Below are 27,272 nucleotides of genomic sequence, written 5' to 3'. Positions count from 1 at the left end.
ACCCTTAGACGGTTGAGCTGTCATTTATCTAGAACTCTATGTCATACTACAGTCATTCTGCCCTGAACAAGCCCATTGCCTTTCTATCAGATATCACAGATGCATGTCGCCTAAGTGGTGATAAGGTAGCAAGTATAACGACCATGTATCTTCTAAAGACTCGAACCAAACGCCCGGCGTATTGCTGCCATGACGGCCGGACGCGAGATGACCGCGTCATGGCTGCCCTCATTGGGCAACGTCAATGTAATACGTCCCTTATCTGTGTTCGCAACCTTAGTTGAACCTGGTTCGACACAAACGTCCGCTTCGTGGTAAGCCGCCATGTTGCTTGCCATCTGAGCGTGCCGGAACAAATCGACCCCATTCTGACTAATTGATATTGCGTCGTCTCGAGCATGCACAATCTCAATATGGTACTTTTCACTCTTTCTGACGATATCCACCAGCCTATCGCCATTCTTCCACGTGCTCTCGAGCTTGCGTGTCAAAAATTCTACCAGCCCAGGAACAATTTGGAGTGGTTTGAAGACAGGCACACCTCCGACCGTGTAGGTTTTTGCTACCGTGGCGATATCCACAAACCCAGACACCGCGACGAGCCCCGCTACCTGTATCTTCCTTTCCAGCAAGAGCCTCTGGTAGAGACCGATAGCCACCCCTGAGCCCATGGAATGGCCAAAGATCACGATGCGCTCCGGCGATACACCTGCGACATCGATCGCCCAGTCAAAGACCGCTTCGGCATCCATCAGCAGGCCCTGCTCGCTTGGGACGCCCTCCGAAAGCCCGAAACCGCGATAGTCGAACGCCAGCACATGAATCTTTGGGGTGCTCATCGAGGACAGAGCCTTGTAGCTGTCCGCTCGCCAACTCGATGCCAGCGTCCCGGAAGATCCATGAGCATGAATGATGAGTCTTGCTCCTGGGTCGTCGCGGAGTAGGCAGAGAAGTTCTTCGCTGGCATCTCGTCGAGGTTCTGCGTTGTTGCCCAGGGTATCCTTGTGGTCCTCATAGACACTGAGAGGTAGAATGTGCCAGGCATGTAGAACGACGCCATCGCGAGTGCTTATGTGAAACGACGTGACTTGGTTTCTAGCGAAGCCAAATTTCTCCGGATGGTTCAAGTCGCCTCTTGGTGTGGTCTTAAAATCATGCATATAGATGGCCCGTCGTTCTACAGCTGGTATTAACAGTAGGCAGCCTATCGCCACATAAGGCAGGACTAGGCCGCCGAGGGCCCATAGAATAGTGGTCGGTAGCGACGATTTACCGAGTACTGAAAAGAGGAACGCCATGATGCGCGACCTTCAATGACTCCCAAATTTCTACACAGCATAAAAATATCTTTATTGTCTTGATCTTTTCCCGGAGTTGGTCGCACGAAAAGTCATCAAATGTTCGACGAAGGATCGTACGACCCGCTACTAAATGAGGCGCAGCGAGACAAGAACATGTGTTCGGTCGCACAATCAACCAGTCTAGAATTTGGCATATCTAGACACGCCCTCGGGCTCTTTTTGGCCATCTAAATCATCCAGCGACGACATATCTTCAGCCGATATCTTGAAATCAAAGACATCTGCATTCTCCTTAATGCGCTCTTCCTTTTCGCTTTTCGGCAGAGGCACCCACGACTTCTGTAAGCAGTATCGAATCAGGATCTGCGCTGGCGATTTCCCGTGCTTTGCTGCTATTTCAGAAAGGACGGGGTCGTCCATGCGCACACCTCGCGCAAGCGGACTGAAGGCCTGCAGCACGATTCCGTGTTCCTGGCAGTACTCCACTGTTTCCCGCTGCTGGTTCCACGGGTGAAGCTATGTAAATCGGGGGCCGTTTAGTCAAAGGAACAGCGGTATGTATGCATATGACTAGTTTCAAGCATGCACCTACCAAGATTTGGTTCACTGCTGGCGGCCATACCGTCGCGTAAGTCTTCATTTCTTCCAAGTGTTCTGGCTGGTAGTTGCTGACCCCGATTGCCCTCGCCTTGCCCTCTTCATGCAGCTTCTCGAGCGCCAACCACATCTCCCTGCGATCCTTCGCGCTGACGCCGTGCGGTGTGTGGACGAGGAACAGATCCACATAGCCACCGTCGCGCGCGTCGATCTTCTGCACACTCTGCAGCGCGCGCAGGTACGTCTTGCCCTTGCCCAGCCGCGGGTACCGAATCTTCGTCGTCACGAAGATCTCGTCCCGCGGCACTCCGCAATCTGTGAGGGCTGAGCCGACTTCTGCTTCATTGTTGTAGAGTTGCGCCGTGTCGATGTGCCGGTAGCCGGATGAGAGGGCGCGCTGACAGGCGGCCGCTGTGTCCTGGCGGTCGATTTGGTACACGCCAAAACCGAGGACGGGCATTCTGCCCTCGGAGCCCTGCAGTGCGATGGCGGAGGCGAGACTCAATTTCTCGTCGTTCATTTTGAGTTGCGATTTATTTTCATTGAGAATTTTTTCATAATACATTCATAAATGATGGTCTTTTGCAGACCAGTTATGCGGAGGAGATTGAGGTTTGGAGAGACTACAATTTGCACTTTGCCTAACAAGGCAGGTTCTCTCAACCAAAGCCAATCAGATGTCAAGATAAGCGATAAATCAATGTGCTAGACAAAAGTTGCTGTCGCAATAGTCGATGAAAGCACCATGTCGACATGGAGAAGTTCTTGCGACTAGACAGATAGAAGAGACGTATATTTCTATGGCACTCATCAACATAGACACCTGAGGAAGCATCAATCCAATACGGTTACCTCATATCTTAATCTACATTATATTGGCCCCATAGCGCCATTAGTGATCCTCTTTATTGATTTAGACCTGCCACGTTACATCCATATCATTGTTTATTCGTTGTAGAATTACTAGCTATATGGGTCTCTTCCTTCAGGCAGTACTGACAGTCTTCTCGAGCTGGGTCTCATTAAGTTTTTGGTTGCTCTTATCAGCGGGAATGATTTCGAAAACTAAATGAGGTTGAGTATTAGTTATGGTTGTTCACTCAGTATCAGTTACAAGGACTTAGCAGCTGGAAACAACTTACCGTCAATGGGAGTGGTGGTAAATTTGCGCGACGAAGTCTTCTTCTGGAAGAGATAATCCAGATCAGCGAAACTACGGTTCTTCGTCTCGGGCAGACAGAAGAAGATCCAAACGGCCCAGATACAGCACAATCCGAAGTAAAACAAACCCGCCTTGGGACCCCAATTCCAGGCGTCGCTGCTCGAGTTCAACATACGGGGGTTGAGCTGCCCTACAATTATCTGGCCTACGACATAAACGGCGCGACCAAGAACAATAGTCTGGGCTCGAACTCGAGTAGAGGAGGCCTCAGCCACGATTACATAGGTCGTGGGACCTAGCGATGTCTTGAAGATGATTTGAACAATGATCATGACGGCGGCCACAGCTATAGCGACGTTGGCGGTCCCTGGGAGGAAGCCCAGGATGCCGATGATTAGCATGGCAAGACCGATCATTGTGGACCCCCAGAAGAAGAAGATGCGACGTCCAACGTTGCCCATCAGCATGATGGCGATAGCAGTGCATACAATATTAACCGACTGAATACCCATGCTGAAGTTGAATGACTGGACTGTAGGCATGCCGGCCGATCGCAGAAAAATGGCAGCATAAGATGTGACAGACTGGCCATTGAGGATCTGGATAAGCCACACCATACAGACGATACCGGTACGGCGCAAGTTGGTACCGCGGAAACAGTCGCGAAAGCTGGCATGTGCTGCTTCTACCTTTTCCATTTCGTTGGTGTGCTTCATGAGAGCCAGCGTCTGCGTCATGCTTTGCTCGGTATAGAAGTCCTTGCGGGCGAGACGACGTAAAGACTTCTCGGCATCGGCAATGCGACCACGGCGGACCAGGTACCATGGACTCTCCGGTGAGAAATATGCGACTGTAAAGAGGGGGACAATCCACGCCCATTGCAGAGCGTACGGGACTCTCCATGACATGTCTCCCGGAATGTCCAAAGATGCACGCAGGATGCCGGCAGCCAAGAACGAACCAGCACCCCAACACATAGACACCCAAGCCGTGAGGTATCCTCGCATAGCTGCGGGGCATATCTCGGCGGCGTAGGCGGTGGTAAGCGTTTGGAAAATACCCCACGGGATGCCACAGAGGATATTGCCGGCAAACAGCATCTGGACATTGACAGCGAAGAATAAGGTGAAGATCGTGGCACCCATCAACGCCATAGCGCCCATGTATACTCTGCGAGAACCGAATCGGGACTGCAAGTAACCGTTGCACAACAGACCGATGATACTGCCGAGATTATTGCCGTTGCTGATGGCCGACTGCCATGAGGTGGGAACATGCTGCTTGCCGTTGGCGTCAGGCCAGCCAAATTTCTTCAAGTAGGCGTCTTGTGCAAAGAAGTTATTAATCAAGCCGACATCCATGCCTTCCATGATCAAAGCCATGCTGAGGAGCGTGCTGAAAGTCACAGCTGGCCAGTATCGTGAGAAGAGTTCCTTCCGCGAAATCTTGGTTTCTTCGTCGCTGGCGGCTAATGCGGCCTCGACGACCGCTTGAGAGTTTTGAATCTCATATTCATCGTGGTCAACGGAGGCGGCTTTGGCCTCACCCTCGTTGAAGGCCATATTTTCGGTGGATCAATTAATCTTCGGACAGTTGTGACAGGAATTAAGCTGGTGCGAAAAGAAGCAACAGGAGTGGAAGTGAAGTAAAGCGGGTGACACAACACAGCAGATAAATACGTTACATTATGGCGTTCTGCCAAGATGCCTCGGTCGACTCAAACACCGAGTGCTCGCAAGAGCGTGTAAGACTTGTATTCGCGGTCTAGAGCGTTTTGGTAGAGCCAAGGCGCTTCCCCGCATGGTCCCCCATGGGGTTGATGAATCAAATCCCCAACTTCTAGCCACATTCCTTGGCGCAGCTCGCTTACCGTGTACGGATCCGTATTGAAGCAGGATCCAAGGCAATACCAAGTAAATCTAACTTTCGGTCGTCGTGACAGACGGTCCCGTGCCATGGTCACGGTAGCCAATTACAGGTAGAAGATGATCTCTAATCCATATGGCCGGGAATCAGCTCGGGGTATCATCGCGACAATATGAAGAGGCCCGTTCCTGAACTTCAATTATGACCTCTTTACTATTTCCCTCTTGCAACAAGCATCGTAATCCTCATTGTTTGTTCAGTTGTTCGTGTTCAGCCGGATAAATTACAGACAGCATTCTTTCTCCGAACCCAGTTCCATCACCGACTGACTTTGAAGATTGACTGAATGGGTAGCTAGCTGGCGTTCTCTCTAAGAAATAATTTTCGAATCCGTTGAAGCGTCGTCTGTTGTTTCCGTCGAACCACCCTATTCAAGCTGTGCCTCGCTTTTCCCAGGGATGTCAAGAGCCAGGGGTCGCAAGCGGTGGAGCTAGACCGTTCGGCTATTAGCTGAAATTGATGTGGTATTAAGCGATGATGGGCAAACACAACAAAGGAATCGAATCTTGGGAGCACCATAACATAGACCGCAGAGCCTTCTTTCCTGTATCTAGTCTTTTACTTCTATTTCTTCATATTAAACTCATACGTAGTTCTTGTAACCCTTCTTTTTCAGGCTTAAGGACAAGCCGTGCATGACTTCTGCTCAATCCACGAAAGCGAAAGTCTTGGCATCATTTGACAGGGAGAGGCATTGGCTTTACTGAATCCTACCAATCGATTGCCACCTTCGTCGAGGCAGCCCCCAATCTACTGTTCGAACAAACAATCATGTCACTTTTCTGAACGAGCCGATCGTTCGTATTTGGGGTCACGACTGTATTTTGGGTGAGAACAATGCGTCATTCACAACACGTTCAGCAGCTGCACATCTGGCCTTGGATAGCGAGAGCGAAAACGATACGATGTCTTGTACATACGGAATACCTCTGTCTACTGTCTATGCTCTCAAGAACATCGAGTAACGTCATGGTGTCTAAAAACATTTATGTCCGAAAAGTGGGAGCCATAACCATAATTGACTACTTCCGAAGGAGTGTTAAGAGTCCAATCATCCATACATTAGTCATAGCGATTCTTTACAAGGAACTTGCGTGCTCCACGTTCATTAGCCTGAAAAAAGGCGTAAATCTCGTTATCCATGGTAACTTTAACTTCGGTAGTATGGAATTAGGGCACCGTGGCTATTTCTCAAGCTACCTTGAGGGATATAGTAATGCTAAGTATTACACGGATTTTCGAACTTCATGGTCTTTATGTATTGAAAACCTTATTAAAAAGATCTCCCCGGCTCTTCTGGACTCTGTTTATAACCGATCTGCATAGTTTCATGTAAGCACCTTGTTGGCAGTTGATTGCGTACGACTGAAATAATAATAATTTCGAACATCAGGATCATCGCCGATAGAGGGAAACAATCTTGTTTATGGTACCTTATATGCCATCTGTGGTGCTGGTGTTTGCGGCAAAAAGAGAATGTGCTCCGGGGTCTGCCGCAGCATCATGGTTGACTGCATTACTGGATACAACTCCAACGGCTACAATTGCCATGGTCCCGGAGCCTGCAAAGGAAGAAATTGCCCCTGCTAATCCATAACTCTCATAGCTGCGCGTATCAACGTGCCGAATAGCGCAACAGTAGCCCCAGCAGATTATATACCGGCTGCCATAAGCAAACCGCTAATTAGTTACAGCATGCCACTTGATCAATTTATAAGGTTATAAGGCTGAGGGTGCATATCCTGCGTGTAACATAATTGTGATTATGGCCGGGAAACTCCAAAATAGTCTAGCTATGGCATTGTAAGCCTTTAGTACCTCAGCTATTTTACTTTAACTCGACCTCATTAAATTCTTCATCATTAATATAGGTAACAGATAAGCCTTATTTTAATTCTTATTTATAGGACTCGTAGAACTTCCCTTTGGCAAATTTTTGCCCCATCGTAAAATATAGCTTATATATACTTACCAGTGCCATAAGTCCATAACTAGAATCGGAATCCCTAGAGACGAACGAAACGTTAGGTGCATGAGGTTATGCAAAATTATCTTGCGTGGCCAATGCGACAGGGCTAATTAGCACAATCCCAACAGATACCGACAGTCACAGCCCAATACATGCAGGATTGACATCAGATACGGGGGCCCAATAATATAAATGGAGGCAAAAGGCACTGTCCTTGGAGAAAAACGAAGTCTTCGTTAATTTGCTCTGTTCTTGAATCATAATATTCTAGTATCTGGCTAATCTTAGCATCCCTGATACACCGATCCCAAGGGTCGAGACAGGTTCAGGCTTGATCAGAGACTGACGGCTTTCAAGCCACAATACAAGCCGTAGCACCAGCCATCACAACAAGATCATTTATCTCGAAAATCCTGACTTAGAGCATCATTACCACTTCAATACATTCTAAATAGAAACTAGCTAGCTAAGTATTAATGGCATTAATATCTCCCTTACACCCACTCTTTCCTCTGTCTTACTATTTATCTTTGGGTTTATATCACACCTTTTACGCCTGATATCTACAATATTATAGCAAAACTGGTAAGCCCTCTCTATAGTCCAGCTTTAGCTTATATACTCCACTTGTTTTGACCTCAGTACTACAAGTTCTCAGAGAAGCTGGTCCTCAGATACTTTGAAACGAATGACGTGACGTACGCATTCACCGCTAACACCTTTACCAAAGCCTTGCGACTTCTCTTCAAAGATAAACGACTAAACAGGACTAAATTTGATTGGTTTAGATATTGTAAGAAGTAACATGGTTTTCTTCAGCGCATTGTTGAAACAAACGACAAGGCTCTTTCACTAGTCGATCATGCAACATTGACCACTAATAAATTATAAAAAGCAACTATGAGCGTATTACTAATGAGGTCAGAGCCTTAGAGTTAGCCGCTAAGAAATCGACGATTCCTGTGCCACGATTACTTGGTCACGGAATTCATGCGGACAGCCGTCGATATTTGGTTACAGGGCTCATCGAAGGCCTCGTTCTGGACCAGTTTCGTGGCTGAGACTGCTCGCGCCCAGGTGGACAGAAGTATACAAATGGTACACTGTGCAAGATATGTTCAGACCAGGCTTACTTGAATGCTCTCCAGTTTATCCAAGGCACTGTTTTGCCCCAGCTGGAGAAGTTAACATCTCGAAACCGCGGTATTCACGGATTTGTTATGCCCCCCTCTTGGCTAAGCCCAGACATTCAGCCTCCGTGGATAGGCAAAAAGCGTTGGGAGACTCTCCCTTTGGAGTCACTCGAATACGTCTTCCAACATGGCGATCTCGCTGCTCACAACCTCATAATTAATCCACAGACTCTCCAAGTTATGACAGTTATCGATTGGGAGTATGCTGGTTGTTTCCCACCAGGTATGGAGAAGTGGCTCGGAACACTGGACTTAGATATCTACATCAAGCGTGGTAATCAGCTAGCCCGTCCGATAGCAGAGTTCCTTGCTGTAGAATATTTGGAATGCTACAACAAATGGGGCGACAAGCCAGAGTTGGACAAGTTGATCGAACGTGGGGAACTTCCATATCCTGATCAACTACGAAGGTCGGCCGGCAGAGATGAGTAGTGGAAAGATTCGTGACTCGAGAAATATCTAAACATCATGCAAGGAAATTCTACCAGAATCGTTAGCTCTGTGACTCTGCCAGTTTTGGTGAGCAATGACGTAAGTCCCCTCTTCTGATCTGCTGCTCCGGGCATAAACGCGCATGCAACGGCCGAGCGATGGTCAAAGTCTTCGTTGACATGTTTACGACCGTGTTAAGTCGCGCATATGGTGTAAGATCTGTTCTTTTCTTGTGACGATGAAACTATCGGGTTATATAACTATAAATAATATAATAGGCTAAGTTTATGCTAATAATGTATACTAGCCGTAATAAGAAGACTAAAGAGATAGACCTTTAGAAAGATATTAAGTAAATATATTATAGCGATCCGATGTAACGATCGCCCAGTCGTTAGGGCTGCCAGCCAGCCACTATATATCAGTCCCGTCCGTCCCGTCGTTAGTCCGTCAGTTTACAGTCTTGTTCCAACCCGAGTCTTTGGTTTCCGTCGTCGCACCTCACCTACGTCGCCTACTTATCGTAACTGTTCCGTAATCATTACATCCGACTAAGGCGCTAACACAGCGCCCGAGTAACGCACGAGTAACGCGCGTATTGAACCAGGACTACTGTCTTGTCCCTTAGTTATGAGCCTTACGATAAGCTTGCAGGCTCATTCACGGACTAATTTATAGATCAAGAGTGAAAAGGATGAGTCCGACAACCAAAATATTATCAATTAGCGACGACGAGTCGTTCTCGTTGTCATTGGAATACATCGCTGCTAAACCAACGACCAACCGTACTAAAAGTGTAAAGGTATGAGAAAGAAAACTTTCTGAAAGGCTTATCTCTTAGGCCTATATTGATTAGGCCGAGAACAACTCCGACAAATGCCGACATGATCCACTTAGCCTTTCCGCTGTGATAATACACCCAACACTCACTACTTCAATATAATACCTCTTTTTTAAAATCTGAAGTTACCTTATAAATAGTAATATTGAAGTATATAAATTAGCATTTAAACCGCTATTGTTCCTATTAGTCGCTTCGTCCATCCTAATTTGCTGACTCATCTTTCGCCTGCCGTACCCCTACCGCTTTTCACCTGAGCAAGCTCAGCTTTTCCGCAACTCCAACAACCGTTTCGATACTCTTCTCATTGCCTCTCCATCACGGCTTTTTATAGTGATGTATTGCGGGCGCTTGCGATCTGCACGCCAGCAGCGGCGCAGCTACCTTGGCCATGGCCTTACCTCTTTTCTGTTGGAACATAATTTTGCGAAGAACACTTTGTTCTCTCCCGCTTCCCCTCTATCCCTCCATCTTACCCCTGTGCGAGGTTTGATGACATCCCCACTTGTTCTTTAAACTGGCAGTTATCATCCACGAGCTTGGCCTTTTCCACACTGACGACGTTGAATCGGCTAGGCAGTTTCGGCAATTGATAGGAATCTGCAATCCGTACCTCCGTTTCTTCTCGAGTGCAACGCGGACATTCCTTGGTCGGAACAGTCTTGGTCGGCGCACGGCCCAATGAGTGCATAACTTGCAGGTTCTACGTGAAAGGGTGTGTAATCTTACTTGTAGATGCGCGTCTAACCATCTACCAATGCGCACTTGACCCGTGCGTAGCAGCGGCTGGTGACAGCCGTGACACTATGTTACAGGAACTTGCCAAGGCTTGCTGCGTGTGTTTTGGGCGTACCACATCCCGTGCTTGGTGGAGCAAGACAAACAGCGAAAAGGGGTCGCGCTTCTTCCATGGGTATGCTCGCCTTTCATCATCAAGTTCACCGTCAGCCATTGCATTCCATTGCCTGACTGCATCACACTCGTTAGTGAGTGAGTCGCCGCCGGACGCGCGAATACCACTCGGGTTGAGACGGACGCTGGCCTTCAGCCCCTGCCAGAGAAGCAAGGCGCATGTCCCTGTTCTTCTGGATCAGCTAGTATTTGACTTAGCTCCCGCAACTCGCCTCGACGGGTCGATCCGTCCCACCCTTAGGCTCAACGGCCGTGGCGGTCAAGTGCTCCCACCCTCCGGCTACCACGAGAATGGGTCTCAAGTGGTGGGACGAGTTTCGTGACCAGCACCTGGAGCTGTGCGAAACGTGGGCGATGCGATGGGCACTCGTGCGGCCATATCTACCACCCGTCAACTTCATCACAGTGCACTATGCCTACTTCATCGTCACAGCTATCATCGGGGCCCTCATCTTTTGGGGCTCCTCGTCTCCTCAATATCCCGTCGGCTGGTGGGATAGCCTATTCATGGTCATGTCCGCGTTGACGGCCTCGGGCCTCAACACGGTCAACGTCAGCCAGCTCACAACTTTCCAGCAGGTCCAGCTGTGCGTCTTCATGATCATGGGTAGCCAGGTCATCATTTCATATTTTACCATTACATTTCGAAAACGCATTTTTGAGAAGCGATTTAAGGATCTTGTGGAGATGGAGCGTGCAAAGAGGAAAGCTACCACCTCAAAGACGGGTGCTGTTGTTGGCATGACGGGCGCCATGATCGGGCTGCAGGTCATGTCGTCGTTTGGCAAAACCCACGGCGCAAAGCAAGAGCCGAGCAGTAGATCGTGGTCTTCCAAGCACAATAATGAACCCAATGTCCAAGTTGCAAGAACCGGACTTCCCCCCGAGGAACAGGCAACTTTATATTCCCAGGCACAGGCCAATTCTGCAACGGGGGTTCTGGGAGGAGTCGAGCGAGATCCGCCGCAACATCAACACGTCGGATTTCTTGAACCGATTCGCGAGAACAGGCCCCAGTCCGCGACGACTGGACATTCCATCTACCAGACACACTCTCATCAGAGCGAAAAAACTGCACGACGAAGGCCACATACAGTCGAATCACGAACATCTGACACTGGCTTCAATGTCCAGACATTCGTTAAGGAGCAAAAGGGCAACATTGGACGCAACGGGCAATTCTTCAACTTGTCCGAGGACCAGCGGGAGTACCTCGGTGGTGTGGAGTACCGGTCTCTGAAATTCCTCTCGGCATTTGTCATTGTTTATTTCGTTCTGTGGCAGCTCTTCGGCGCCATTGCCCTCGGCGCCTGGATGTCCGTTCACGCCGTCGACGAGTCAGCCGTCAATGCCCAGAATCCTTGGTGGGCGGGCATCTTCCTCGCTATCTCGGCCTACAACAATGCTGGCTTCACTCTGCTCGATGCAGGTTTTATACCCTTCCAGAGTTCCTACTTTCTACTCACCATCGTCACGATCCTCTCGCTCGCCGGCCCTGCCGCGTTTCCCGTTTTCATGCGCCTGTTGATCTGGACTATGTCGAAGGTGTTTCATCTCTTTTCGCGGAACAAGGAGGACTACACAGTCTGGAAAGAGGGCTTTGACTTCATCCTCAGATTCCCGCGTCGCGTCTATACAAGCTTGTTCCCCTCGCGGGACACGTGGATGTTCGTTGCTACGTTTGGGGGCTTTGTGCTGGCCGATTGGATCCTGATCCTCGTTCTCACCACTGGCAATCCAACCATGGATGCCATCCCGGTGGGACAGCGTATCTTCGACGCTCTGTTCGAAGGATTCTGTAGGTTGTACCCCTGTCTGACCATCTCAGAAACTCGGCGATCTTTTCCTGACTTTTCAATCCCCTCGCAGCAATTCCATCTGGAGGCTACGCCATCGTCGCCCCCTCAGCCATGTACTTTGACGTACACGTGCTCTGGCTGATCATCTTCTACACGGCGGCATACCCGCACATCATAACCATGCGCAAGACAAACGTCTACGAAGAGCGTTCCCTGGGCATCTACGAAGGAGATCAGACCGAGATTGAGCAGCTCCACTCGGAGACAAGCAGCCTCTTTGACGTCGATGCTGATGCCGGACACAACGACCCTCTCGCGGCGGGCCTTCCGTCCGCTTTCGAAGCCAACGGCAACGTCAATCGGAGAAGAAACTGGGACGCAGCCTCACAGAGGCCATCCGCGAGATCCGTCAAGCGTCTCTATACCGTCGGCCGTCAAGGCACGGCATTCGTGGGCCGACAGCTGCAGCGCCGCATGACCGCCTTTCAAGGCGTCGGCGTCGCCCACGCAGCGGTATCTAACGTGCCTGGTGTCTCCGGCGCTGGTTTCCAAAAGCCCCTCCGTCGCGCCGCCACCATGGACTTTGCACGATCTCCGTCAGTGCACTCCCTGCACAATCACACACCAACCGGGCCACCGAGCCTGGTATCTCAGCAAATGCGTGGACAGCTCAGCCACGATGTGTGGTGGGTTGCCCTAGCTCTGTTCCTTGTCACGCTCATCGAAACGCGACACTCCCTCGAGGATCCCGTAACATTTAGCGTGTTCGGTATCCTCTTCGAGATTGTCTCGGGTTACACGAATATCGGCATCAGCATTGGTCTGCCGGACCAAAGTTACAGTCTTACTGGGGGTATGTATACAGGCAGTAAAATCATCATGACCCTCGTCATGTTGAGAGGAAGGCATAGGGGGTTGCCAGTTGCTCTCGATCGCGCTGTCAAATTGCCCGGAAAGCGATTAGCAGAGCTCGAAGATGAGGATGCTGAAATTAGGAGCATATCAGCTTCATCCCGATAGAATTTCATCATTACAGTTTTGAACTATATGTAGCGATAAGAATACGATTGCATACTTAAGTAGGTAGACTTCGCTAGCGCTTAAATTTAAGTCTTATATTATTAAACCGCTAGTCTTAGAATTAACGCTAGGGTGGGCCAGTGTGGGCCACTTAGAAGTGGCATACGAATATGCGTGGCATAGGCTTTTCCGCGACGAAGAAGCGTTGCATCAGGTGGCCAAGAACCAGGACGATGTTGTTCATGGCAGGCTTGGTATCTGTTATAATCTTCCTGATGTCCCCATCCTGTACGATTTACTTAACGCAGAGGGAAAATACAGGTAGGATCTAATCCTTGCAGAGGAACACGATCGAGACGTGCAGGACGGCCCACCGAGTATCTACGGCATGACGAATACTTCTCAGATGCGAAACATCGCAAGAGAATACCCTTGGATTGCATATACCATATCAAACGATGTTCAGGTGTTCAACCATTCGTACATAAACAGTCGAATTCTTTCCATCATTTGACATGCTATCTTATGGGTGGTTGTAATAAAGTCATCTCTTGGCAGTTGTTTTGCCCGGTCCAAGCCGTAAAACACTAGTCGCCAGCATGCGCCGTACAATATCAGCCTAGAACAATGCAGGGTTCCTTTATACAATGTAAGCATGAGCCGGGGGGTGTGGCTGGGATCAGGCTGTGCCCAAAATGACAGCTTTGAAGTCTGACCCATCCGATGATGCGATCTTGGCCCGGGCCGAGAGATTTCTAACCTGCACTCAGCTAGGCATTCGACCTTTGTACTCGATTCGACATATTATTGGAGATCCAGGTTTGGCCAAGATGCGTTTGCCTCCATATTGGGACATGGCAACTAAAGGAATTCTTTGGCGACCCCCCACCTTATGCGATATTATCTCACACCTGGGATCAGGACAAGCTGACCTTTGACGATATGAAATCAGATCATGGGAACGAACAAGCACATGTATCAACCAAATCTGGATTGTGGAAGCCCAGGGATGTTGCCGATTGGCTGTTCAACGTGATTTAGAGTATATTTGGGTCGATACCTGTTGCATTGACAAATCGAGCAGCGCAGAGCTCTCCGAAGTAACCAATTCAATGTTCCTTTGGTATCAACAATCCAGAGTCTGCTATGCGTGCCTTTTGGATGTGGCTCTGGTCAATCCTACTGGCTTTACCCAGAGTCGATGGTTCAAAAAGGGGATGGACTCTACAAGAGCTTCTAGCACCAAAGAAAGCGGTATTCTACGACAAGGATTGGGCTTTGCTTGGATCGAAGATCAACTTATGCCCCTCGATCACGGCTGCCACCAAAATTGCTGCCGACTTTCTGAATGGGAGGCCATTATGTGTCGAGGGTCCTTACCATAGTGGTGCACCACAGGCAATGATCTTGCACCGGCGATTGTCAAGTAGTATGCCGGCTGAGTACCCTCAAGTCTCCGTACTAATGTCCTGCTAGTCATTGTAACTTGTGCTAATTTCTGGAAGATAAGAAATCCACTATGGGTGTCTCTTGTTATAAGTGGAAAGGTGCAATGCAACGGGATTTGGTATTGGCCGCAATTATCACGAACAGGGGCTACTCGTCCTCGCCGGGCAAACCCTGTGCCATCCCAAAAGCCTTTGTGCTTTTCTTTGCTAACATAAATCCCAGAGCATAGAGCTATGATTGGTCCCGAGGGATCGGTACGCTAGGCTTTACGGTGACGCTGTTGGTCTCCATTCTCACTAGAGTTAGATGTGCGGCTGCGAGGTTTCAAGCAGTGAGTGGGTGGGTACCTTTACATGCCCTAGAGCCGCTCGAATCATGGCGATGCGTTATCCGCGCTCATGAAGAGCCAACGACCCTCACTCCGATCTCCTGTGCGGCTGATATATGAGTCATGTTGAGGCATTAATCGTTCGACACTTGGACAGAAAATTCTGCTGCGTCTCCCATCAACGCGCTAAGCATGGCTCAAGAACTTCAAAGTGACCTTACCAAGTCCAATTTACCTTTCACAAGATTAATGCCTTCGTGTGAGACCACATGAACCGATCTGCACGAGCATGGGTCATGATCACACGCTGTTGGTTGGGATGTCGCAATTGCACCAATGGTGTACCAGGCCGTGACGAGGTTGCATGCCGTCGGGACCGACTTATGAGGGCAAGAAGATGCATATTCACATCTCAGGCAGAAGCTTTACTCTCAAAGCTGGAACCGTTCTCTATAAGCCAATCGGCGGATGGTGGAAAATGGTGCAGACAAAGACGCACAGACACCAGGAGCCTCCTAGAATAGGTCAACCCCTAAAACATTGACACAAAGTTTCCCTCTCTTCTTGTGTGCTCTTTTCTTGGAGAATTGCACGACCTGTAGCAAATTGTTTCAGCGGCAATGTCACCCTTGGTCCAATCACTATTCAAGATGATTTCCAAGATGCTGTTCCGCAGCTACATGAGTACTGAGACAAGCTACGGTCTAAACTAGAGGGGATCTGGGGTAACTGAAGGACTAACCGTGTCAATCAAGGGAAACGGCAATAGACATTGGCAAATACACTTGACCCATAGAACAAAACATTTGCACTTTCAACATTTGCTGGTATAACAATTTAATTTAATTATTCTTTCGAACGCGAAATAGCCCAACGTATATGCCCAATGACGCTGGAGCTACCATGTTACGGCAAGATCAGAATGAGGATGACTGATTTGATAATTATAAGTGGTTGATTGAACTGAGAGGAGTAATACCAGACCCTGTCAAAAGATTCTCCTCCTTGTTTCTCCGTAGTTCTCTATTTACATCTGAGTCTTAGTCAGAAGTCGGCTCTCCGAAGACATCTCCTTCACTCATTTGCTGTTTCATTAGTTTACGCAAGGCACTCTCTTTATCAGCTGAGAGTTGCAAGTAGCTGCCGATTTCAGCCACTTTGCCCTGATTGTTGAGAACGATGATCTGATCCGATCTTTTGATGGTAGAGAGGCGATGCGCGATGGAGATGGTGGTGTTGTGTCCACGTAAGACTCCGGCTATGGCCTCGTTCACCAGAGTCTCCGACTCAGCATCGAGAGCCGATGTTGCCTCATCTAGGATCAAAATATCCGGATCTTTTAGTAGTGCCCGCGCAATCGCGACCCGTTGTTTTTGCCCTCCAGACAACTGAGAGCCTCTGGCACCAACTTGTGTCTCTAGTCCCCCAGGGAGATCACTTATGAAGTTGCAATTGGCCCTCCGGGCAGCTGCAATGATCTCCGTACGTGTTGCCAAGGGCTTTCCATACGCAATATTATCTGCAAGCGTTCCAGAATATAGAACCGGCTCTTGGGAAACCATTCCGATTCTTCTCCTCAAAGATTTCGCGTTCATCTCCGCGATGTCTACGCCATCAATAGTTATTGATCCTGAGGTGGGGTGGTAAAATCGAAGCAAAAGAGATGCAACAGTCGATTTTCCACCTCCGGACGAACCGACAATGCACACATTGCTTCCAGGTGAGATCTCGAAATTGAGACGATCGAAGATCTTGACTGATGGTCGAGTCGGATAAGCGAAGCTAACGTTGTTAAACTTGATCAGACCTTGGGCAGACTTGACGGGCTTCCCAACTGTCTGATAGATGCTAGGCCGTTTGTCCTGTAACTCGAACAGCCGACCAGCGGCACCCATGCCCTTCATGAGCTCCGAGTAGAAGCTGGAGAGTCCGAATGCACCAGAGCCAGTAAAGAGAGTGTACAGCATGAATGATGTAAGGTCCCCAATAGATAATGCTCCGGATTTTACCAAGTTACCGCCTATCACCAATATTGCCACAGTGACCATATCACCAACCCACCCAGTAGAAGCAAAAAATGCCGCATTGGTGACCGACTCTTTGCGTCCAAGAGTAAAAATATTGCGAATCTGCTTGTTGTATCGTCTGACTTCTTGGACCTCTCCGACAAAAGCATGGCTGGTCTTTATATTTCCCAAACGCTCTTCAGAAATCTTTGTCAACATTCCGAGGCTCGTCTGTATTGACTTACTAACATTCCTTATGGCGAGCCCGTACGCAACCGTACCGATGGCGACTGGAGGAAACATCAGCAGTAAAAGACAGGTCAGCTTTGGGCTAATCCAGATCATTATAGAGAGACCAGCACCACAAACGACCAAAGAATTGAGACCTTGACTCAGATTTTGCGTAATAGATTTGCCAACAATGGCAGTATCAGAACTTAGCCGTGAGATGAGGTCGCCCACTCTGTTGGCATCAAAGAATTCTGCATCCTGCACGTAGGTTCGCCTGTATAGCTGCGAACGTAGCCTAGCGACCACCCTCTCCCCAACGATGCGTAGCAAAATCATTCCTCCATAATTCGCCATTGCTCCGAAGGAGATAATGCTGACTAATCCAAGGATGAATTGGTTCAATGTCAAACCAAGTAGGCCAATATCTTCCGCGCCACCTTTTGTCGCGATATCCAAGATCTTCCCGATAGAGTATGGGATTGACATACTCACGCCTGAGTAGATGACTAGAAAGACAAATGCAAGCACAAGCTGTCGGTATTCCGGTCTAGCGATTTTGATCAGCCTCCATATTTCTCCAACGCTAGCTCGCTCCTGTCCTTCACCTCCTTTGGAGAGTTCGGCCGATAGGTCTATGTGCACTGCTCGAGCTGCTCGATCCGATTTCTTAAATCCTTCTCCAACCTTATTTTCCTTGTATTGCTGAGATAAATTGCGCTCATCGGGGTTTGCATTCTCATTGTTGCTGCTTGACTCAATTTTGTGTCGAAGATAAGGAAATGAAGAAAATTGGAGCTTGGACTGAAGGGTAGAGATACCATGCAGATTTTTATTACGAAGCTTGGACATGTGAGAAATGCACGCTTTGTTGACGTGGTGTTCGAACAAGGAACTTGATACGGCGGGTCGGCCCGTAGAGTGCACCCAAGATGGGTACGGATCTGGCAGACTGTATTTCACGTTCGAAAAACATCTTGCCTTAAATCCATGAGCAGCAAAAGAAGAGAGGCAGGTCGTTGTTGCGAGACTCACAGCAAGTCGAACCGTGCATGTTTGTTGGAGGAACGACGTTACCATCATAATCAATCGACTAATGCAGCCTCCAGGCGAAGGTGCAATGTGCCGTAAACGAGCGGATGGGAAGAAGAGGAAATATGGTGCCGTTTCAGCGAGACCAAGCCTCGACGTTCAGTTGTAGGTCGCTTGTTAATAATTATATTGCGTGATATTTGAACTCTAACAAAGTTGGGGCATGTCGTAGCTGGTCTAGAGTTGACTCATAGGACAAGTCCCTATTAAAAGAAGATACGAGGACTTTATCGGTTAAGTTTACATTGAACAAACAGTATACATATATATGCTGTTAGTTATTTAACGGGGGCTTATGCACGACCTGCTTGTTAAAAATTACTGTACCTAGTACAGAACTGTATGCAACCACGATTATGTGCGGTGTCAAGCGCATAAAGTCACCCCGCACCTACAAGTAATAGATACCCAGAATCTGACGTAAGATAATGTATAACGTTATGTTCGAGGCGTGCCATTCTCTGCTGTTGTGCTTATAATCTTGCTTCTTGGTAATCAAACCTAACTTTCTGCTCCATTATGTTTGTAGGACCTGATGTGGCACAGCGCAATACAACGTGTCCGGCTAGGGCCTACAACTCATTTTGGTCTAGGGCAGCGTTGACAGAGAAGGGCCGTGCTCTGTGCGAACAACATACTGCATGTCATCGGCCTCCTCGGGCGTAGTGAGACGATGATCCACCATACCTTACAAGAATATTTTCACCGAGAGGAAGACGAGCATGGGAGCTGGTTGGTAGTCGAGAAGGGGGAAGCGATCTTTCACACCAGACCGGCGCCTTCGACTTCGGGAGAGCTATCTGTCAGAACTCACGGTGAGATGCTGGTTGATTGGAGTCCGCTGCTGCTGTACGGCTCCAAGGCGTCCACCAAGGCATGTGTTGCGGGGGAAATTGTTGCAATAGAAAACGAAGGCCTCGACCGCGACACACAGCACATAGGAGTGTCCGCAGATACGATTGTCATTGAGGGACATCAGGAAAGGACTTCGCTGGAGTGCGATTCAGCCAACAAACGTGAGCCGAGTCAAAGAGAGGAATCCGACATGTTAATTTCAACTCGCTCGAGTCTTTCAAGGCTTGTACTGGTTACACATAAATTAATCATGGGACGGTGTCCTGAATATTTCAAAGATCGCATCTCAATTCTCCTCTGCGACTATCGATCCTACGATGTAAGGGGACTGTTGAAGTGTACATCAATGTGCGACAACGTGGAATCGTTAATGGTCTTTGCTATCCGTTTAAAATGTGGTCACTACTTGTGCCAAACGGGAATTGGCTTATGTCAGATGTCAGATGCGATGCCTCTTTTCTGGAAGCAAAGTTGCCCACAATCAGCAGCACCAAAGCACATAGACTAGCCCTTGAACTGCTAATATTCCTGTCAGCCGCCCGGTGCAGTGGCTTTTGCTAACTCACCCACCCAGTGGTCCGCGGGGTCTTAAAGGGGTTTCGCTCGTATGCAATGGAAAGATCGGTTCCCTCCGCTAGTTCATTTCTACAACTACTCTGCACTTGAGAGGGATGTAACGCCAAGTTGAAGCTCAGCAGTACAACGTATCTGCTTGAAAGCTGTGGAGAATTTGCACCTAAGATACAGCATGACATACAGACGGATCTTGACGGTAATTGTTATGGCCAACTAGACGGCCGATTCATTCTGGGCTGTTTTTACCACTTGGATGAAGACTTTGTTGCATATGTACGGTCTAAAAAGCCAATAGACCTCCTGGTGGTCGTGTACTTCTCGCTACTTTTGTACACGTTGGCTAAATGCTGGTTCTTGTGTGGGTGGCCAGAACATCTGTCGCCAAGATCTGGCGGATGTTGCGGAAAGTTATAACGTCTCAGATAAGCCTGATATTGCGGCTTAGATATCGTGGCTTATGGATTGACTAAGAATCGTATTTGAGGGCTTCTGAGAATATCGCATAACGTAGGTTGGGCATCATTGGCTAATCTCACCCTCATGATCCCTGAGGACAAGAGATTACCACGGCCGGCACTCCTTCATTAGGTATTTGGTACATGCTCTACTACTTTTGAACACTCTTATTGTGCCCTAATGATGTCCTCTAAAATGAAAAAGGCTAATTATGGCGAGTTCCTCATCTACCGGGCCTTCAATTCGTGACCATCGTCGGAGTATCTGCCCGCGGTTACTATATTCTGCCGACGGCAAATGGAGTGAAAATATGGAGAGTACGTAAAAACAACATCAGAAAAGACTGGGAATCCTTAGGGTTCGGCAACTGTAAGCGATGCCTACACGGTAGCCATAGTAGAGAAAGGCTAGGAGACAACAGCAGCCTCCGATCCTTGCTAAGAGCTCCTAAACCAGAAAGTGGGTATAGTGAAATGAAGTTTGACGAGAACCATAAGCGATCTTACAGCGCGTTAGTTGCCAAAGGAGCCTTGCTCAGACTAATGAAACTGCCAGGGAGCTCTAGATATGCATGTCGAAATCCCCAAATGGATTAAATATAGACGCATCGTAGCAGGTCGGATCGATGAATTCCTGTGCGAAATCTGCCAGCAGCTGTGGTTGGTTATCGGGTGCGAGACGGAATGTACCCGAGTTATGATTCACGTCATCGGGATTGTCTGGCGGCTGCAATGGACCAGCACGCTTTTCTGATGGTTTTGCAGTCCACTTTGTGCTGGACTTGGTGAGCATGTTAGCTGCACATGTTCGTACGCGATTGTACGCCATGTCTGCCGAGACCCACGTCCGTCTCATGACCCGCAGACAGCCCAGGACCAGTGTCACGCGGTTGTAGTGGTGATCAAGACAGTCCTCGTTATGACTGGCTGATGTAGCAAGTTGGATCATGCCACAAAGCCCCAGCGCTGGTATAATAAGCGGGGAGTGCTTCTGAATGTTTGGGCAGATCGAGATGAAGTCCGACACTCGCCTGGACGCTTCAGTTGACTTGATGCTATGTATAACACGAGAAAATGTCGGGGGCAGCGTCTCGAGCGTGCAAGGCCAGCAACCGACGTCTTGTGGCACGAGCAGACGTCGCAGATCGCTTCGGGGGAGATGAATCAGCATAGCGGCATATGCGATGATGACGTGTGCTTGGAACATCATCTCGTCAACGTTGCCGTACGAATCAATGATGTCTAACTTCTTGGTAGGTAAGAGATTCACCCAACTCACCAAAGCATTTTCTACAGCTTGAAGGTGATCTCGGTGAGGGTCTCGAATCTGATTCAGAAGGAGTGCTCGGCAGAGAATCATTATAGCTTCGACACGATAGCTGAACGACGAAAATATTGTTTCCTCGTCGGCAAATATCCTGCCCTTGAACGTTAGGAATCGTGCCGGTTCAGGAATTTCTAAGCTCTTGGCATAGACGGATTCTTCGCACGGTAGAGCCACCTCGGGTGCGGAAACGTTGTAGCGAAACGATACTGGTACTGCTGAGATATTCATGAATATATCGACGAGGTAGAGCTCCCACCAGGTTCTACGCAGGCTCTCGGCCTCGATAGGCTGCTCCAGATTGAGCGACGATGCAAAGTCGCCCTTGTGCATACCTATCTCAGTCGCGATGTCGACTGATTTCGAGTAGGTTTCTAGAGCTTTGGGCCGGTCTTCGTTCGCATACAGAGAGATCGCATACAATAGCCGAGCCTGAACCATGGACGGCGTGCGATCTCCACTGACGGTCAAGGCCGAGTCGACGCTCTCTTTCAAGATCCGACTGGGCCCTGATGGCGAGTAGTGAGAGCCGATAAGTTTGACCACGGTCTGAAGGAAATGAGGATAGTTCCGGGCTTGATACATGGCAGCCGGGACCAAGATAGGATGCGCCACGTGGAAATTTTCGTAGAAGAGACGAACAAGGCGATCATCCTGATGACCTCTTCCAGGGTCTCCGTCATGATATGGGCTCAAGACGCTACTATCCAACAACGGCGCTGAGGCCAGAATCTCCATCGTGGACGCGCGTGGTACGTCGGACAGGACCCCGGATTCATGGTTGTCCTGAGAATGTGCGCTGGATGCGGTTGAGTCTTGTTGGGTGGAGCATTGCGATTCTCGATCCCTTTTCCGCCTCCCCCCACGACGAGATGGCAGGAATTGGCAAGTCAGTGCGTTTTGAGAGCAGCGGAGACAACTTGGCAGGCCTCCGTCGCACTTCACGTGCTGTCTTCGGCATTCCGTGCAGGCAAGCGAAGCCGGGGCTCTGGTCCGGGCTGCTCTGGTGGCGTGCATAATCGATTCATGCCGGGTCATGCAAAGTGTACTATATGTTCCGAGATGAGATGTCATGAACCAATGTAATTCAATCGCCGTTGGTAGCCCTGGGTCGGTCCTTGGCTAATAGGTGATTTGACAGGCTAACCTAACCTAGTGTCCTCAAGGAAGGATACTTCGCTGCGGGGCACTGTGACGCTATTGTTGATGTCCATTCGCCAGACTATGTCGCATTCTAGTACTACTTCCGATAGCAGTCAGGACAAAAAGACCGACTTCTGTGATTGAAGCTTTAACGCTGACAACCGTGACACATTATAGTAGAGATGACCTCAAGTTTCTATTGGAATTAAATGTTATCACAACGAACTTTAGAGCCAGTGCATTCTATTGCGGTCGTTTCGTCTTCAACAGGGTTTTAATTCATGGCCGAGCAACACACCAATAGAGGGAGAGTACCGCATAAGAATATATATACATAATTAAAAGTGCATCAGGGTATCTTCATTGCAGCGTCTAAATCGTAATCCAACCCCGGGTTTCCATGGCCCAGACGACCATCCGTCCTAGTTCTAATTCTTAGTTTGTCGCAGCATGCGCCCTGGCTTGATGGACGAAACTAGCCTTGCCTGTCTCAGCATTGAATATGTGGTATCCATACTCAGCAGCATTCGGAGGCGTATATACTACATGAAAGTCAGTGATTATCCTCGAATAAGCTAATGCGCGGCAACGCACAATGCAGAGACACAGCGACCTCGTCGGAGCTCGGATTAGAAACACGGTGAAGCCCGATCTGGTCGCTAATGTATGTGACCTCGTTCGGGCCATAAGTTGACACTGATTTCGCTCGAAGGGGCGCCGTCTCGGAGCTCTGGTTTCCCTGGGGATAGTAGACCGTCTCAGTCAACCTTCCGGCCAGAACCTTCATTATGCAATGTGCGTTTGCGTGATCGTGTATCGGCGAACCCTTGCCAGGGTTCCACACTAGCAACAACTTCCACGACATGTCAGAAAGTGCATCCAAAGACCAGATACGACACCAACTCACAATATTGGCTTTTCTGTTCACATTCTCCACCGCGTTGCGCGTGTACGCTTTGGACTTATCGTTGTAGAAGTACGTCGACCAGTCGCTTCGACTCGAGTGGTATCTTTGGAGAAGTGCTTTCAGATACTCCTCGTCGACATCATTCGAGTCGATGCCGGAGGAACTGCCCAGGTGCTTCTTGATATCGCGTATGACATCTGCCAGGCTGTATCTCTCAGCGTGGGCCCAGTCTGTGCTTGGAAAGTTTGCGGACAGTGGTGACTGCGTAAGAGCCAGGACTGAAGACATCTTAGACGCTTGTTGAAACTCTGATTGAAACAATGGCCCGATATGAAGAAGAAGATGCGAAAATGTTGGTCTGCGATTTGAAGCTTGCATTCATCACGAGCTGGCGCTATATAATCCGTGAATCCAAGGCCCTTCGCACGATTGGTAGTAAGTGGATCTCTTCTCAATCGGCGATTGAAATTGCTTGAACGCCGGGGCCTGTTTCTGACCGTGCATTCATGAACCGTTCGCCGATTGAGATCCGCTATTGGTCCTTCCATCTGTGCCCAGGTGATCGCCGTGTAGGCGCTTCCTAATTGACGCATCAAGACCACGTATTTGTAGGCTGAAAGGACATGACACTGCCTGGATCTAGGACATGACTTACTCATACAATGCAATTAGGAATAATGGTACCGCAATCACCAATATATTCTCGCATAGATTATCATTGTGCTGAAACGCAAGACCAAGCGACCCGACTCCCCAATTACCGACGTATATAGGTGAGGGTATGTTGAGATATATGTATCGAATCTGGCAGATTGAAAGAGATAAGGGAACAAACAATTACCTCAATTGATTTCAATCCTGGTCACTCAAATGTGACCGTTACACATCACGTCCCCTTTCTTATTGGAAGTTGAGTCTTATCAAACATCCTTCACGGCCTCCGACTATCTCCAGTAGTCCTACAGTTCAACCTGGAAGTTCACTTAGCTTTGAGTACTCTCTCACTTCAATTTGTACCTAATGGGATATATGTTGAACTTAGCCGGGAATAGCATCTGGAAGTCATCAACTTCTCAGCCAGCAGTGGTATATCTGGCATGTGTGGACATTGAGGAATCAGTAACGACCTTTCAGTATAGTTGGTCAGGGAAGGGGAAATGGGAATATCAAATAGGGCCACTAGAGTAGAACTACACTCCCGATACGTGTTTTAAAGTACAAAAATCGATGTTTTGTGTGTTTTACTGACGAAACCAACCCATTTCTGCAACAAGACAAACAAGTTAGCACTGAATGCTTTCTCGAAGACTTTGTCCCTCAGAGACGTTGCCATGGTCACAACTGAAGATGAAATGTGAGATATCTTTGCTGATCACTCGGGGTCTGCTAGCCCCATCCTGGAGCACTGTTGCACTGTGGGACCAACAGGCGTGTCCCCCTTCAGCTGTGCGTACATTGCGTCACAGACTGCCTCGATAGCTTCCTTTAACCTCCAGACAATCCAAGTTTCATATCGCAAGTAAGATATTTGCCTGCAGGTATTTCGACCCATCTGGGGACTTTCTTAAATAACGATGTCGGGAATGGAGGAGGCGATGCTTTCTAGACTGAGGATGCCAGCAACTTCATAAGGCATGCTTTCAGCGGTCGTATTGCAGGTGTTATCTGTTAGTCCTGTTTATATGACGGGGATGCAGCTGTAATCGATGCGAGCAGGAGAACCGAGACCGCCCCAAAGTTGTGGATGAGGATGTTGAAAGGCGATCTTCTTTTGGGTTGTGGAATGCTGAATTTCCGTTGATACGATCTGCTCGATTGGCTTGCTGGAAGAAAAGAAATGGTTTTTGACACTCGAGATACGACAACTTTTTATTACAAGCAGAATGCCAATTCCAGGGGCGGGGTCTTGGCTTTTCCACCGGTTAAGGAAACTCATGCACGCCAAGACATATAACGTACCTCGACTGGGTGTACTGGGTCAAGCTTGTACTCAATCCCTGTGTTCGAAGAACATGGAAAGGCTAATGTAGTCTCCTTATCTCGATGTGTCTATCGCCAGCGCTCATATCGTGGATGAACGGTCTTGCCGCCAACACTTTCTCGCGTCCAGGTCTCCTCCATAGGAGGCAGCCCAGATGAACTGCCCCCCCGGATACCCAGGTTCGACCTTGCGATAAGTTGAGACTGGTTGCGGTGACTGACAAGTCAATTTGTGTTGTAATGTATCTGAACCGTCTCGCTTGCATCAGCTATATTGGAAGTTGTTCTTAGAAGGACCGAGATTAAAGATCTATGCTGTTGCGGGCCACAGGCCATACATAATTTTCGAGTTCATCTCCACCATAGGACGAAATACTTGGACTCAGCGAGACGCTTACATGGTCTGCAACCTGCTCACAAACTGGGAAATGAATGAGGCTTCTACGACACGACAAGAAGGGACCAGAATATATGAAGGCAGGCGTTACTCTGGGTAGAATCTCAACGGAGATCTTCTGCGTCACGAATAATTCTGCGGACAGGGACATCTCCTACTCGAACAAGACAACATTAAGGTTTGCAAGCAATGGCAAAGGCTAATATAGGAATCTATGCAAATTTCGTCCCTGAACACAAGAGAATGCATATTGTCCGTCCTAAAGCATGTGCTATAGCGTCGATCCCAAAGCATACACGCTAGTTTTGATAGGCCCTTGTGTGTTATTCCTCCTACAATAGAGGTGCTCCGCCAACAACAGCTTAAGGAAATCCAGCAGAAGAGATCTCTCAAGGCATACAAACACACGCGGGCCTCATGATAGAAATGTGGCTGCATTTCAAGCAGCTAGAACAGCGACCTCTGGCATGAATTGAGTTCAAGGACAATGGTTAGTGACTTCGATTTAAAGTTGCAGGCGTTTTGGTGATTGGGCCAATGGGGGACGCGCCAAATAAAGAAAAAGCCCACCCGCAGACTGTCGGGTCGATCATTGCCAATCATGAGGATCCGACTGTTAAAGCAAGCACTACCTTGCATTACACAGTTCGTGATTGTCCCAAAACTATAGGTTATGGACTGTAGTGTACTACCTTGACCGCTTTTACGACAGAGCCAGGTTTTGAGAAGCCAATGGCGAGTTGTTTGATAGGTAGCCAGTCAATGTTTCGACGCTCATGCCTTGATAGTGCCTTTATTAGGGGCGTAAATGGACAGGCTGGGCAGTCATTTTGTTCCCTGGTATCCTGTAATTAGGTATTCTGTATTCCCCAGACATTACTTGTGTCCATTCATTTCGGACACTGCGACGACTGTGGCAAGCTGCAAACGTTTACCTGGCAACGTGTTTATCCGTACTTTAGTCTAGGTTAGCTGGCATTAGACTTACCATAGTCTAGCAGGATAACGGTAGGCTCGATAACTTAGCGCACTGTCCGAATTGACGGGGATTGTAGGCTGCATCTGCTGGCTGGCAGCCCCTTCTTCGCCGTCTGTATCTGCACTTATCTGCCCCATTCGGGTTCTCTGCTATCTTGTACCATTCTTTAGGCTTCCATCATACTGTGAGATCTTTGAATTTCTTATTTATTTTTCTAGAGATTCCGTGGCATACGTTCAGTGAGTAGTCCTGTATTTTATTGGAGGGGTGCATACCAATTGGAATACCGTACCGGTAGTTCGGGACACCACAATCCCACCAAGCATCTAAACGCAAATGCGCTAACTCGTGCGTCTAGCGCGTGGCAGAGCGTGGCAGAACATGTACAGTTGTAAACCCCC

At 48.6% G+C, this 27,272-nt stretch overlaps 9 protein-coding genes across 9 annotated transcripts; 3 read left to right on the top strand and 6 right to left on the bottom strand.

The window, feature by feature from the left end:
* Positions 1-152: 152 nt before the first annotated feature.
* On the bottom strand, positions 153-1,298 carry BKA67DRAFT_536844 (Alpha/Beta hydrolase protein; the record flags this gene model as incomplete). The annotated part of the gene is made up of 1 exon (XM_046100221.1): positions 153-1,298. One exon carries the CDS (start codon positions 1,296-1,298, stop codon positions 153-155), a length of 1,146 nt encoding a protein of 381 aa, XP_045957427.1.
* On the bottom strand, positions 1,035-2,491 carry BKA67DRAFT_568702 (aldo/keto reductase). Its single transcript, XM_046103050.1, has 2 exons — positions 1,894-2,491; positions 1,035-1,817 (listed from the first exon to the last, which is right to left on the bottom strand). Exons 1-2 carry the CDS (start codon positions 2,461-2,463, stop codon positions 1,482-1,484), a joined length of 906 nt encoding a protein of 301 aa, XP_045957426.1. The 5' UTR covers positions 2,464-2,491; the 3' UTR covers positions 1,035-1,481.
* Positions 2,492-2,672: 181 nt separating this feature from the next.
* Positions 2,673-4,768, bottom strand: BKA67DRAFT_647109 (general substrate transporter). The gene is made up of 2 exons (XM_046105939.1): positions 3,041-4,768; positions 2,673-2,963 (listed from the first exon to the last, which is right to left on the bottom strand). Exons 1-2 carry the CDS (start codon positions 4,620-4,622, stop codon positions 2,884-2,886), a joined length of 1,662 nt encoding a protein of 553 aa, XP_045957425.1. The 5' UTR covers positions 4,623-4,768; the 3' UTR covers positions 2,673-2,883.
* A 3,177-nt stretch (positions 4,769-7,945) lies between these two features.
* BKA67DRAFT_536841 (uncharacterized protein) lies at positions 7,946-8,580 on the top strand (the record flags this gene model as incomplete). The annotated part of the gene is made up of 2 exons (XM_046100220.1): positions 7,946-8,053; positions 8,104-8,580. The coding sequence occupies 2 exons, from the start codon at positions 7,946-7,948 to the stop codon at positions 8,578-8,580; spliced, it is 585 nt and encodes a 194-aa protein (XP_045957424.1).
* Positions 8,581-10,687: 2,107 nt separating this feature from the next.
* BKA67DRAFT_593169 (cation transport protein-domain-containing protein) lies at positions 10,688-13,152 on the top strand (the record flags this gene model as incomplete). Its single annotated transcript, XM_046104916.1, has 2 exons — positions 10,688-12,131; positions 12,203-13,152. 2 exons carry the CDS (start codon positions 10,688-10,690, stop codon positions 13,150-13,152), a joined length of 2,394 nt encoding a protein of 797 aa, XP_045957423.1.
* Positions 13,153-14,298: 1,146 nt separating this feature from the next.
* On the top strand, positions 14,299-14,628 carry BKA67DRAFT_678255 (uncharacterized protein; the record flags this gene model as incomplete). The annotated part of the gene is made up of 1 exon (XM_046108849.1): positions 14,299-14,628. The coding sequence occupies one exon, from the start codon at positions 14,299-14,301 to the stop codon at positions 14,626-14,628; it is 330 nt and encodes a 109-aa protein (XP_045957422.1).
* A 1,170-nt stretch (positions 14,629-15,798) lies between these two features.
* BKA67DRAFT_568695 (ATP-dependent permease MDL2) lies at positions 15,799-18,473 on the bottom strand. Its single transcript, XM_046103049.1, has 2 exons — positions 18,199-18,473; positions 15,799-18,144 (listed from the first exon to the last, which is right to left on the bottom strand). Exons 1-2 carry the CDS (start codon positions 18,244-18,246, stop codon positions 15,970-15,972), a joined length of 2,223 nt encoding a protein of 740 aa, XP_045957421.1. The 5' UTR covers positions 18,247-18,473; the 3' UTR covers positions 15,799-15,969.
* A 2,230-nt stretch (positions 18,474-20,703) lies between these two features.
* Positions 20,704-22,679, bottom strand: BKA67DRAFT_593165 (uncharacterized protein; the record flags this gene model as incomplete). Its single annotated transcript, XM_046104915.1, has 2 exons — positions 20,704-22,463; positions 22,613-22,679. 2 exons carry the CDS (start codon positions 22,677-22,679, stop codon positions 20,704-20,706), a joined length of 1,827 nt encoding a protein of 608 aa, XP_045957420.1.
* Positions 22,680-22,892: 213 nt separating this feature from the next.
* BKA67DRAFT_568689 (RmlC-like cupin domain-containing protein) lies at positions 22,893-23,920 on the bottom strand. The gene is made up of 3 exons (XM_046103048.1): positions 23,516-23,920; positions 23,203-23,461; positions 22,893-23,150 (listed from the first exon to the last, which is right to left on the bottom strand). The coding sequence occupies exons 1-3, from the start codon at positions 23,891-23,893 to the stop codon at positions 23,044-23,046; spliced, it is 744 nt and encodes a 247-aa protein (XP_045957419.1). The 5' UTR covers positions 23,894-23,920; the 3' UTR covers positions 22,893-23,043.
* Positions 23,921-27,272: the final 3,352 nt, after the last annotated feature.

The sequence above is a fragment of the Truncatella angustata genome, assembly GCF_020726525.1.
Source record: "Truncatella angustata strain MPI-SDFR-AT-0073 chromosome Unknown BKA67scaffold_5, whole genome shotgun sequence".
In the NCBI taxonomy this organism is placed as follows: Eukaryota; Fungi; Ascomycota; class Sordariomycetes; order Amphisphaeriales; family Sporocadaceae; genus Truncatella; species Truncatella angustata.
Note: the sequence above shows the minus strand (reverse complement) of the source record. Positions and strands in the feature narration are given on the sequence as shown.

Bases quoted from the DNA above. Each gene is read 5' to 3' on its own strand.
- BKA67DRAFT_647109 (XM_046105939.1), bottom strand. From the start codon at position 4,622: ATGGCCTTCAACGAGGGTGAGGCCAAAGCCGCCTCCGTTGACCACGAT. The intron at 2,964-3,040 runs GTAAGTTGTTTC...AACCTCATTTAG, and splicing joins TACCACCACTCCCATTGACG to TTTTCGAAATCATTCCCGCT.
- BKA67DRAFT_568695 (XM_046103049.1), bottom strand. From the start codon at position 18,246: ATGATGGTAACGTCGTTCCTCCAACAAACATGCACGGTTCGACTTGCT. The intron at 18,145-18,198 runs GTGAGTCTCGCA...CATGGATTTAAG, and splicing joins CATGCACGGTTCGACTTGCT to GCAAGATGTTTTTCGAACGT.
- BKA67DRAFT_568689 (XM_046103048.1), bottom strand. From the start codon at position 23,893: ATGCAAGCTTCAAATCGCAGACCAACATTTTCGCATCTTCTTCTTCAT. The intron at 23,462-23,515 runs GTGAGTTGGTGT...ATGTCGTGGAAG, and splicing joins TGAACAGAAAAGCCAATATT to TTGTTGCTAGTGTGGAACCC. The intron at 23,151-23,202 runs GTGCGTTGCCGC...ACTTTCATGTAG, and splicing joins GGTCGCTGTGTCTCTGCATT to TATATACGCCTCCGAATGCT.
- BKA67DRAFT_568702 (XM_046103050.1), bottom strand. From the start codon at position 2,463: ATGTATTATGAAAAAATTCTCAATGAAAATAAATCGCAACTCAAAATG. The intron at 1,818-1,893 runs GTAGGTGCATGC...CGATTTACATAG, and splicing joins CAGCAGTGAACCAAATCTTG to CTTCACCCGTGGAACCAGCA.